Here is a 12,328-nt window from a genome sequence, read left to right on the forward strand (position 1 = left end):
GGGGGGAGGGTTTTGGACATTGGGGATTGTTTTCAATATAGATAGTCCTCAACATCGTGGCACGACAAAACCGCGCTCCACTAAAGCGCGCCCGATTAAACCGCATCGCTGACATCATCAGCAGGGCGACAACAGCAACCGCGGAGAAAAAAGGGTGCTTTAAATAGCGCTTTGAAAGCAAGCCGATTCAAGTTAAGGTAAGGGTTAGGTTTAGGGTTAGGGTTAGGGTTAGGTTTAGGGTTAGGTTAAGGGTTAGGGTTAGGTTTAGGGTTAGGTTAAGGGTTAGGGTTAGGGTTAGGGTTAGGTTTAGGGTTAGGTTAAAGGTTAGGATTAGGTTTAGGGTTAGGTTAAGGGTTAGGTTTAGGGTTAGGTTTAGGATTAGGTTTAGGGGGGTTAGGTTTAGGTTTAGGGGTTAATTTTAGCTTTAGCGTTTACAGTGTGCTTTTTTCGTCGCGCTGTGATGACGTCAGCTACGCGGTTTCGTCGAGCGCGCTTTAGTCGAACATGGTTTTGTGGTGGAACCCCTCAACATACGGCCACGATGGAGCCCAAGATTTATGCTTGCTAAAGGAGACGTTTGTTAAACGAGACATTTGCCCCATTTTACAACTTTTCTTGCCACTGTTGTTAAGTCAATCACTGGAGTCGTTGAACATGGTTGCTAAGTGAAACCAGTTTCCCTATTGACTTTGTTGGTCAGATGGTCGCAAAGGGGGATCGCATGACCCCGGGACACTGCAACCATCATAAATATGAGTCACTTGCCAAAAGTCTGAATTTTGATCATGTGACCATGGAATGCTGCAATGGTCATAAGTGTGAAAAATGATCATGAGTCGCTTTTTTCAGTGATACTGTAACTTTGAACGTTCACTAAAGGGACTGTTGTAAGTCAAGGACGACCTTTATATGATTTCCATGTGGTTTTTCTTCAATGCTTGCTTCATCCTTGCTGCACTCAGCTTCTCTAGTAAAAGTATCTCTTCTCTAAATCTTATGTAGTCGAGGGTCTCTCTTTCCTAGGGATTAAGCTGGGGGCCAGTCTGACAGTGGGCTGGGCTTAGATCTCTTGTGAGCGTGAAGGGATTCAAAACTGATGACACATTTGACCCCACTCTTCGGTTCAACCTGGTAATCTCCTACAGCCGTCATGGCGAACCTCTGGCATGCGTGCCACAGGTGGCACACAGAGGCCTCTCTGCGGGCACACCAGCCATTGCCCTAGCCTAGCTCCAGCGCACATGCACACACACCTCCTGCTGGCCAGCTGGTTTTCGGGATTCTGCAGTGCATGTGCAGGGGGTGGGGCGCATGTGGGGAACACATGCACAGATACAGTACATGGGGAGGTGGAGTGCATGTGCGGGGGTGTTCGCATTGCATTTTGGTGGTTTGTGTGCATGTGTGCCAGTGGTGGGTTGCAGGAGGTATGCCCCGGTACAGGCATACCAGAGCCTGCCCGGAGTACCGGATACCATTCCGATACGGTGCTCCGGAAGGCCCACCCGCCTGCCTGAGCTCCTTACTGGTCTTTTAAGGCCTCCGTGCATATGCATGGCACATACAGCACCTGCGTGACACTCTGCTGAGCAGCTGGAATGTTGCGGAGGCGCTAAGGTGCATGCGCGCACACTGTGTGCGTCCATGTGGACGCTGCCGGGCCCATTCCAACCGTATTGGTTGGAATGGGATCCGGAACCCACCACTGATGTGTGTGCTACCCCCGCACCCTGTTTTGGGCCTGGGAGGCCTCCTTCACCAACCTGGAAGCCAAAACAGGGCACAGGGGTGCCGTGCGTGGCGCTCCCTCGCACTCCATTTTGACCTTGGAAAGCCTGCTGCATCAACCTAGAAGCCAAAATGGTACAAAGGGAAGGTGGGGCGCATGTATGGGGGATGCACATGTGGGGGGGGGGGCGGGATGCATGAGTGAAGGGCGCTCGCATTGCATTTTGGAGTTGTACGTGTGCGCTGTGGGCACCAAAAAGATTAGCCATCACTGTCCTACAGTAATGAAGCTGAGGCAACAAAAAAGGAGGCTACTCACTGAATTGCAGGGGCTCCTTGATTTTAACGTCATAGACCCGGAAGGCGCTTTCTCGGCTCTCGCGCTCCACTCGAACCAGGAACGCTGTGAAGAGGAGACAAAAGCCGTCATCTTTTGCCCTGCTGACGGTCAGAATGAGGAATTTTTCCAGATCATCAAGTTCAAGTGTTGTCCCCTCAGGCAGCAGCCCAGAAGGTGACACCCACATTACCAATCCTTCTAAAGCAGGGCTGTCAAACTCAAGGCCCGCGGGCCACATTCGGCCCACGGGGTGCTTAGATTTTGCCTGCGGGGCTGCCCTGAAAACAGCAAAAGACCTGCCCGCGGTGCCTCTGTCAGCAAAAACAGAGCTCAGGAGGGCCACGCACAACCCTCCCAAACTCCGTTTTTGCTGGTAGAGGGTTGCAGGAGGCCGTCGCAGCTGAAGGGGGAGCTGGATCAGGAGCCTGTTTTTGCTGGCAGAGTGCTCAGGCTGACATAGGCGCCCCCGACAGGAGTGATGTCGAGCTGGCCACACCCACCCCGGCCCCCTGAGGTCAAACACAGTCCTGATGCGGCCCTCAATGAAATCGAGTTTGACAACCCTGGGCTAAAGTAACAAGTCCAGCAAACGGTGCTGATTTATTTTTTTTGAGGTCAAGTTAACCAAAGGGAGTGACGGATTCTTCTGGCTTTGTTTTCTGTCCCAGTTAAACATCACTGAGCAGCAAGGGGGAGAAACACTACTAACCACTTCTTTTAATTTGGAGGGGACGGGTCAAATTTGGATGGAATCTTAGAAGAAGGGGTTGGCCCACCTGCCAAATTTCCCAGCTAATAGGTGATAGGTGCTACAAGACCTCATTCTTGATGAAACTGGTCAACCTCCACCTACAAACTATCATGGAGGCTATTTCTGAGCAAGGGCTCTTCTTCATTAAAATTCCCTTGGTTCATTTGCTTTACTGGCAGCTTTTTAAGTTCACAAGCTCTCCTCCATGGAAACAATAGAGGAGACAGGGAGGGAGGGGTAAGAGAGAGGGAGGGAGAGAGAAAAAGAGAAAAGAGAGAGAAAAGAGAGAGAGAAGAGAGGGGGAGAAAGAGAAGAGAGAGAGAGAGAAAGAGGAGAGAGAGAAGAAAAGAGGGGGAGGGAAGAGAAGAGAAGAGAAAGGGAAGAAAAAAGAGGGGGGAGAGAAAAGAGAGAGAGAAGAGAGACTGAGGGAGAAAGAGAAAAGGGGGAGGGAGAGAGAAGAGAGAGGGATAGAGAAAGAGAAAGAGGAGAGAGGGAAGAGAGAGAGAAAGAGAAGAGAGAAGGAAAGAGAGGATGAAGAAAGAGAAAAGAGAGGGAGAGAGAAAGAGGGGAGAGAGGGAGGAAAAGAGAGAAAGAGGAGAAAGAGAAGAGGGGGAGGAGAGAGAGAAGAGTGTGAGGGAGAGAAAGAGAGAGAAAGGTGAGAGTGGGAAGAGAGAGAGAGAAAGAGGAGAGAGAGAGAAGAAAGGAGGGGGAAGAAAGAGAAAAGAGAGAGAAGAGAGAGGGAGGGAGAGAGAGAAAGAAGAGAGACAGAAGAATGGGGAGGAGAGATAGAAGAGAGTGTGAGGGAGAGAAAGAGAGAGAAAGAGGAGAGATAGGGAGGGAAAGTGAAGAGAGAGAGAGGAGGGAGTGTGAGAGAGAGAGAGAAAGAGAAAGAAAGAGGAGAGAGAAGAGAGAGGGAGGGAGAGAGGAGACAGAAAGAGAAGAGAGAGGGAGGAGGAAGAGAGAGAGAGAAGATTGGGGGGGGGAGAGAAAAGATTTTGCAAAACTGCCAGTCTCAGTCTGATCACTAGGCAGCTCCCCTCATGCCAATATTGACCAAAACATTTTTAGAAATGAAATGAGGCCAGGTGAAGGAAGGGAAAAGACACAAGGAACTGAATTATGAGATATACCGTATATACTCGAGTATAGGCCGACCCGAATATAAGCCGAGGCACCTAATTTTACCACAAAAAACTGGAAAAGTTATTGACTCGAGTATAAGCCTAGGATGGGAAATGTAGCAGCTACCGGTAAATTTCAAAAATAAAAATAGATACCAATAATGTTTTTGAATATTTATTTCAAAGAAAAACAGTAAACTAGCGGTGTATTCAATGAAATACTTCACTCACCTCATGATGCTGATGTCCCGCTGTGATGATGATGTCCCGTGCAGCCGCGGGAGCGATGTCCCGCCTCCTATGACACACGGCACAGTGATTCCTATCATTGGATCACTGTACCAGAGGAGGTGGGACATAGCTATGTGGCTGCTTGCCATAACAAGGAGGAGGTGGGACAGAGTGGCAGGAGGGGGAGGAAGGGGAATCATAAGACAGCCCTGCATTACATTAGAACGTGAGGAGGGGGGATGGTGCGGTGCGCGCTGCGCGGCAAACTGACACAGAGGGAGGGGAAACTCACAGGGGCGCCGGGCCATTCACGAGCCTCACCCAGCGGCATGGCCCCGCCCCTTTTTCTCCTCCATTTCGGGCAAATTTTTCACTGACTCGAGTATAAGCCGAGTCGGCTTTTTTCAGCCCAAAAAGTGGGCTGAAAAACTAGGCTTATACTTGAGTATATACAGTATATGTACTAGGTCTTCACAGGTGTGAGCATAAGCAACATTTGCAGGTTTCCAGGGGAGAAAATTGAAATCAGTTCAAGATATACAGGCTGCAGAGGGTGAGGCTGCCAGGACCAATCCCATCTCTTACCGTAATGCACACGGGGACTGTAACAGGCAAAATTCATCCGGTTCTCTTCTGTGATGGCATCCTCCAGCGTTCGCTTCAAGCGTGGGCAGGCACCTGTTTGGCAGAAGAAATAGCAATAGCAATAGCAGTTAGACTTATATACCGCTTCATAGGGCTTTCAGCCCTCTCTAAGCGGTTTTACAGAGTCAGCATATCGCCCCCACTGTCTGGGTCCTCATTTCACCCACCTCGGAAGGATGGAAGGCTGAGTCAACCTTGAGCCGGTGAGATTAGAACCGCTGAACTGCAGATAACAGTCAGCTGAAGTGGCCTGCAGTATTGCACCCTAACCACTGCGCCACCTCGGCTCTTATGGTCCGATTCCTGGATACTCCTTTGATTAAAGGGGAAGGAATCCAGGATCTCACTTCAAGAAGGCTGAGAAAACCATCTGATTTCTTTAGAGAGGAACATGGGAATTTAGGCTGTTGCTTTAATGAGAGAATGGAGAAAGTGGACAAAACAACGGAACATTTGCATTGTTTTTACACCCTTAAAGAGCCTTTTCAAACGTGGTAGCAGAAGTGGGTTGCTTCCAGCTCAGCTGAACCGGTAGTGGAATTCAGGCCTGGGCCGCAGAACCGGCAGCAACCCAGGCCTGACACGCCCCTGAACTGATTCCCTTGCCGCCGCCGAGGTTGCCGCCATGTTGGATTTTAGTGACTGCGCGTGCGCAGTTTGCTATGAATTGTTCTGTGTATGTGCACCAGAGGTGGATTCTGACTGGTTTGGACCGGTTCGGCTGAACCAGTAGTGGTTTGGGGGCCTGGGTCGCTGGAAATATTTGCGCGCACTGAACTCAGCATTAATGCTGGGGGCAACCCACCCCTGATGTGCGCAGAACAATTTACATTGAACAGGGCATGTGCATGCAGCGTGCGGGTTACAAAGCAATAGCAAAACCGGCAGCAACCCACTCCTGCATAGTAGCTATTTTGGCATCAACCATCAGAAATGCTATACCCGTGATGGCGAACCTATGGCACGCGTGCCACAGGTGGCATGCGGAGCCATTTGTTAGGGCACGCGAGGCGTTGCCCTGTCAGCTCCAGCGGGCATATGCATGCTGGCCAGCTGACTTCGGCCTTCTTTTGAGACCATTTCCCACCCTCCTTGAACCTACAGGCAAACCGGAAGTTCGCAAACAGACTTCCGGTTTGCTTGTAGGGCTGTTTTTTGCCCTTGGGAGCCTTCAGGAGCCTTCAGGAGCCTTCTGGTTTGTCCGTAGTGCTGTTTTTCACCCTCTGGAGCCTTCAGGAGACTTCCGGTTTGTCCGTATTGCTGTTTTTCGCCCTCCAGAGCCTTCAGGAGACTTCCCTGAAGGCTCTGGAGGGTGAAAAACGGCTCTACGAGTAAACCAGAAGTCACTGTTCCCTAACTTCCGGGTTGCCCAAAGGGCTGTTTAACCCCCTCCGAAGGCTTCAGGGAAGTTCCTGAAGCCTCCGGAGGGTCTCGGGGGGGGGGGGGGCAAGGGAGGCTGTTTTTGCCCTCCCCAGGCTCCTAGAAAGTCTGGGAGGGTGAAAAAAGCATGCCAAAAGCAGGGGGGGAACGCTAATCGCGTGCATGCACACTGAGTTGTACACATAGCATTATGGGTATGGCATGCCCGCGCACGACCCCCCTACCCTCCCCCCGCTTTTGGCACGCGATCCCAAAAAGGTTAGCCATCACTGTGCTGTACTGACTATTAGGTATGGGTACATGAGCAAACATATATTTAAAGACTGGGGTGGCAGTTGTGATATGGACATCTACCAGACCTTGGATAGAGCGTTTCCTTTGTCCAGCTATCAGGTGGCTCCAAGCGGAATGGGGCCAACTTGCCACAGTCACCTTGCTGTGGCCAACTCTCCATGGCTAATTCACTGCGGCCAACTCAACACGGCCAACTTGCGGTAGGACAACTCGCCATGGGGCAACTCTGCGGGACAATTGACTGCAGGACAATTTATCAATTCAATTATTTGTTTTAATTTTTGCCATTCAGATTTCATTCTGTCCCTCCTTTTGCAACCTTTCTTTAATGATTCTGTTCCACCGTTTCTTTGATATCAGTGTAACTCGTGTCCCGCAGCAAGTTGGCTGTAGTGAGTTGGCTGCAACGAATTGTCACAGACCCACTTCCAAGTGACAGCAGATCAGCTGCATTATTTTAAATAACCCTTGCAAAATCTACCTTTCCAGTTAATCATGTGGAAGTAAACTTGGGTTGTATTTGTGCTTTGGAGGGAGGAGGGCAGTCCATGGGACCAAGTGTTCATCTGAATTTAGAGAGCTTAAAATCATTGATCTAAAATCCAGATAATTTTACCTTCAGCACACTGACAGACATCCTCTGAGCACAATGCGGACACATATTGTGGCTTATTGGGAGCACCGTAGAAGATGCTGCAACGTTGATCTACAAGAGGGAGAGTGGAAAGGTCAGAGGGACATAATGCATGTAGTACGCAACTTACAACCACAATTGAGCCCAAAATTTGTTAAGTGAGTTTTGCCCCATTTTATGACTTTTCTTGCCACATTCGATAAGTGTGAATCACTGCAGTTGTTAAGTTAGTAACATGGTTGTTAAGCTTCCCCATTGACTTTAGAATAGAATAGAGTAACAGAGTTGGAAGGGACCTTGGACGTCTTCTACCCAACCCCAACCTGCCTCCCTCCCCCCCCCAGCTCACAGGAAACCTATACCATGTTTCCCCGAAAATAAGACAGGGTCTTATTTTTTGTGACCACCGAAATAAGCACTTGGCCTTATTTTTGGGGAGGTCTTATAATTTTTTAAAATGTAAATGTGTTTTTATTTTCCATTTTCATTTTCGTACAGTCACATATATACTGTGCATAACCGGGGCCATATAACATTAAACAATAAACACAGCCATTCCTCTTATCAGCAGTACCCCCCAAAATAAAAACCCAATGTACCTCTTCAACCCTCCATACACCCTTTCTTTCGCCCCCCCCTCCAACTTTCCATCTTCCCTCCATCATTCCCCTCTACCCTACTTTTGGGGAGGTCTTATAATTTTTGAGGTGCAGGAAGTGGAGAGTGTGGTCACTTCATGGCTACTGCTGTTCTGAAATATTTTCGGGGAGGGTTTATTTTCAGGGAGGGCTTATTTTAGCACATGCACTCAATAATTATCTGGAGAGGTCTTATTTTCAGGAAAACAGGGTAGCACTTCAGACAAATGGTTGTCCAATCTCTTCTTAAAAACTTCCAGTGTTAGAGCATTTACAACTTCTGGAGGCAAGGTGTTCCACTGATTAATTGTTTTGACTGTCAGGAAATTTCTCCTTAGTTCTAAGTTGCTTCTCTCATTGATTAGTTTCCACCCATTGCTTCTTGTCCTGCCCTCAGGTGCCTTGGAGAATAGTTTGACTCCCTCTTCTTTGTGGCAGCCCCTGAGATATTGGAAGACTGCTATCATGTCTCCCCTAGTCCTTCTTTTCATCAGACTAGACATACCCAGTTCCTGCAACCATTCTTCCTATGTTTTAGTCTCCAGTCCCCTAATCATCTTTGTTGATCTTTCAACACTCTTTCTAGAGTCTCCACATCTTTTCTACATCGTGGCGACCAAAACTGGATGCAGTATTCCAAGTGTGGCCTTACCAAGGGATTATAAAGTGGTATTAACACTTCACATGATCTTGATTCTATCCCTCTGTTTATGCAGCCTAGAACTGTGTTGGTTTTAATAAACTAATATTGACTAATAATAAACTAATACACTGTGTAACACACTTAAGGACAGCAGTGATTCACTTAACAACTGTTGTAAAAACTCTTGTAAAATCAGATCTGACTTGACTGACGACTGCCACGATTTATGACTGAAATTCTGCTCCCAATTGTGGTCGTACGTTGAGAACTGCCTGTACTATAAAATTAGCGTACTTTTTGAAACAGTCTTTACAAATAATCAGTCATGCTTGTTCTGGAGACATCACAACATGTCTGACACACCAATTGTGCCCCACCAGAGACTGATTTGTTTTTTAAAGGAATCCCACCAGCTCCCCTCCCTCTCCTCATCTGTTGTTTGCTTTGACTTACGGGGTTCGTAGAAGTCATAGACGGTGGCGCTGGCTGGTTGTAGTTTTCCTACAGATACTACCTGTTTAGCCCTGAAAGCGATACACTCACGGCCGGTTTGTGGTGCCTGGAAACACAAATAGATATTTAAACTTCAAATATTATATTCTACCTTTCTGTACAGAGCCGAGGTGGCGCAGTGGTTAGAGTGCAGTACAACAGGCTACTTCTGCTGCCTGCCGGCTGCCTGCAATTTGGCAGTTCGATTCCCACCAGGTTCAAGGTTGACTCAGCCTTCCAGTCTTCCTGATTGCGAGGCGAGAGTGCCACCTCTAGGCCACAACACCATTCTGCCTTGCCTTCTCCAACCGCCCCTCTGAATATATTGATTTGTAGAAAATCCTCCCACCTGGTCAAAATACAGGAGCAGCCGTTGTCCTTGAGTCTCCCAGTGGTTGATGTATTGGTCAGGGACCTCTTGCAACTGCAGAGAAGGGAGGGATGGAAAAGCCATAAGGAATAGATCAAGCAAGCAGATCTCCCAAATTGCGGTTGATGAATGTTTTCCTGCCAGCTATCAACACTGGGAAAGCAGGAGGGTGCCAAGAGCAGATGGTGTAACCATTAGGTTCATATAACAGACTCCGGAAGCATGAAATCCAGGCATCGCTCCCCAACAGAGAACCAGAAGAGAGTTGACTGAAGCAGGATGATTACATTTTCCCCCTTATTCCAACAGCAAGAGGGTAGGCAAAGATGTACCATCAGTTTAACTCAGGGGTGTCCCAACTTGGCATCTTTAAGACTTGTGGACTTCAACTCCCAGAATTCCCCAGCCAACATATCCGGCTGAGGAATTCTGGGACTTGAAGTCCACAAGTCTTAAAAGTTGCCAAGTCCGGAGACCCCTGGTTTAATTTTCTGCCAAGACACGGAGAAATCCCGACTTCTCAGTGTTTCAGCCTCCAGTCTCTGTTTCACCCATTTAAATGGGGACAAGTTGGGGACATCCAAGAGTTTCTGCCATGGAGGTAGATAAGAGTAACTACACTTCCCCAGTATTAACGGCTGTGGTTGTGCAGTGGTTAGAATGCAGTATTGCAGGCTAACTCTGCTCACATTGCCAGGAGTTCGATTCCCACAATCCTGACGGGCTGAAGATTACTTGGCCTTCTGAGGTGAGTACAGTGAGGACATAGATTGTTGCAGGACAATATGCTGATTCTGTAAACTTCTTAGAAAGAGCTGTAAAGTACCATGTGTCACTTTGTAAAGCATTTCCATGCCTATTATCAAGTTGACATTGGGAGAGAAGGGAGGGAGAATTCCACGCAAAGCTTCAACCAGGGTCGGATCTCAGATTTCTACAGCAGGCATGTGAGGCGCGAAATTTTATAACCTGCTGCAGCACTTCACTGGTGGTTGTGATTTATGACACAGATTGAGGGGAGGGGAGACACAGGGGTAAAGTTCAGCCACCATGTTAGTAACATGGTTGTTAAGCTTCCCCATTGACTTTAGAATAGAATAGAGTAACAGAGTTGGAAGGGACCTTGGAGGTCTTCTACCCAACCCCAACCCCAACCTGCCCATCCTCGCCCTCCAGCTCACAGGAAACCTATACCATGTTTTCCCGAAAATAAGACAGGGTCTTATTTTCTTTTGACCACCGAAATAAGAACTTGGCCTTATTTTTGGGGAGGTCTTATAATTTTTGAGGTGCAGGAAGTGGAGAGTGTGGTCACCTCATGGCTACTGCTATGTTGGAATGTTTTTGGGGAGGGCTTGTTTTCAGGGAGGGCTTATTTTAGCACATACACTCAATAATTATCTGGAGAGGTCTTATTTTCAGGAAAACAGGGTAGCACTTCAGACAAATGGTTGTCCAATCTCTTCTTAAAAACCTTCGGTGTTAGAGCATTTACAAGTTCTGGAGGCAAGGTGTTCCACTGATTAATTGTTTTGACTGTCAGGAAATTTCTCCTTAGTTCTAAGTTGCTTCTCTCCTTAATTAGTTTCCACCCATTGCTTCTTGTTCTACCCTCAGGTGCCTTGGAGAATAGTTTGACTCCCTCTTCTTTGTGGCAACCCCTGAGATATTGGAACACTGCTATCATGTCTCCCCTAGTCCTTCTTTTCATTAAACTAGACAGATCCAGTTCCTGCAACTGTTCTTCATAATTTTACAACCTGCTGCAGCACTTCATTGGTGGATGTGATTTATGACACACTTGAGGGGAGGGGAGACACAGGGGTAAAGTTCAGCCACCATTAAACGGAAATCAGATCTGACTCCATGGCAGGCGTTGCCAAAATGTTGCTCCTAATAAATGACTGGATTTCTTTTGAACTTTGTCTCGAGGCTCGTAAATTAATTAGGGCATCTTATGGGAACCTCACACCATGAAGCAGTATATAAGTCTAAGTGCTATTGCTATTAAGAGCCGAGGTGGTGCAGTGGTTAGAATGCAGTATTGCAAGCTAATTCTGCTGACTGCCAGAAGTTCGATCCTGACTGGCTCAAGGTTGACTCAGCCTTCCATCTTTCCAAAGTTAGTAAAATGAGGACCCAGATTGTTGGGGCCAATATTCTATAAACCCGCTTAGAGAAGGCTGCAAAGCACTGTGAAGCGGTGTATAAGTCTAAGTGTTATTGCTATTAAAGGGAAGTATAACCCTTTGTCAAGAAGTACCTGAACAAGGTCCACCTCGTCAGGCTGAAAGCCACTCAATAGGCTGATGTCCACAATGACCATGCCAGAAACACGGGCCCCACGTTGTCTCCTGTAGAGAAAGATAAAGAGAGAAAGGTTGGGAGGTGGGAGAGATTGTTTAATGCCTTTAGTTTGATTGAGTTGCCCTCTGTGATTTAATAGAAACATCAGACAATGATGTTGAATGAATTGGACCACATAATGTTGATACAGGTAGTCCTTGAGTTACAACCACAACCACGGGTGTCAAACCCAATCGCGGCATGTTACATATATACTATACACAAATTCAGCACCTTGCCCTGCTTGACAGCTATTTATACCGGAGCTGTCAAGCAGGGCAGCCAATAGGAACAACAGAAACATCCTGCGCTCAGCCAGGCGCGCCTTAGCCAATAGGCACGCCACAGCAGTTGCTGGCTGTCATTCATATGTTGAGGACTTAGGACTGGTCGCAGGTCGAGGACATAACAACAACCACAACCACGGGTGTCAAACCCAATTGTGTCAAGTTACATATAGTGATGTTTTTTGCCTTTCCGGAGCTGGGGTGGCTATGGCCTGCGTGTGACGCATTCAGCCCACAGGCCACCAGTTTGACAGAAATAAAGAAATAAGTAAATAAAAAGAAAGAAAGAAAGAAAGAAACCTGTGAAAATAAATAAACAAAACAAATAAACAATAAATAAAAAGTAAACCTGTGGAAATAAAAAAAACCAGTCAAAATAAATAAATGAAAAAATAATAATGAACCTGTCAAGCTATATAAATAAATAA

General features: G+C 47.4%; 1 protein-coding gene across 1 annotated transcript in view; it reads right to left on the reverse strand.

Moving 5' to 3' along the window:
- LOC116504233 (complement C4-like) overlaps positions 1–12,328 on the reverse strand; it is a 90,114-nt gene that overhangs the window by 2,881 nt on the left and 74,905 nt on the right. The window contains 6 exon segments of the mRNA XM_032211124.1: positions 2,048–2,131; positions 4,757–4,849; positions 7,107–7,196; positions 8,859–8,964; positions 9,247–9,321; positions 11,531–11,621. Of these exon segments, the coding sequence (XP_032067015.1) occupies positions 2,048–2,131; positions 4,757–4,849; positions 7,107–7,196; positions 8,859–8,964; positions 9,247–9,321; positions 11,531–11,621 (539 nt within the window).

This window comes from Thamnophis elegans, chromosome 2 (genome assembly GCF_009769535.1).
Source record: "Thamnophis elegans isolate rThaEle1 chromosome 2, rThaEle1.pri, whole genome shotgun sequence".
NCBI lineage: Eukaryota > Metazoa > Chordata > Lepidosauria > Squamata > Colubridae > Thamnophis > Thamnophis elegans.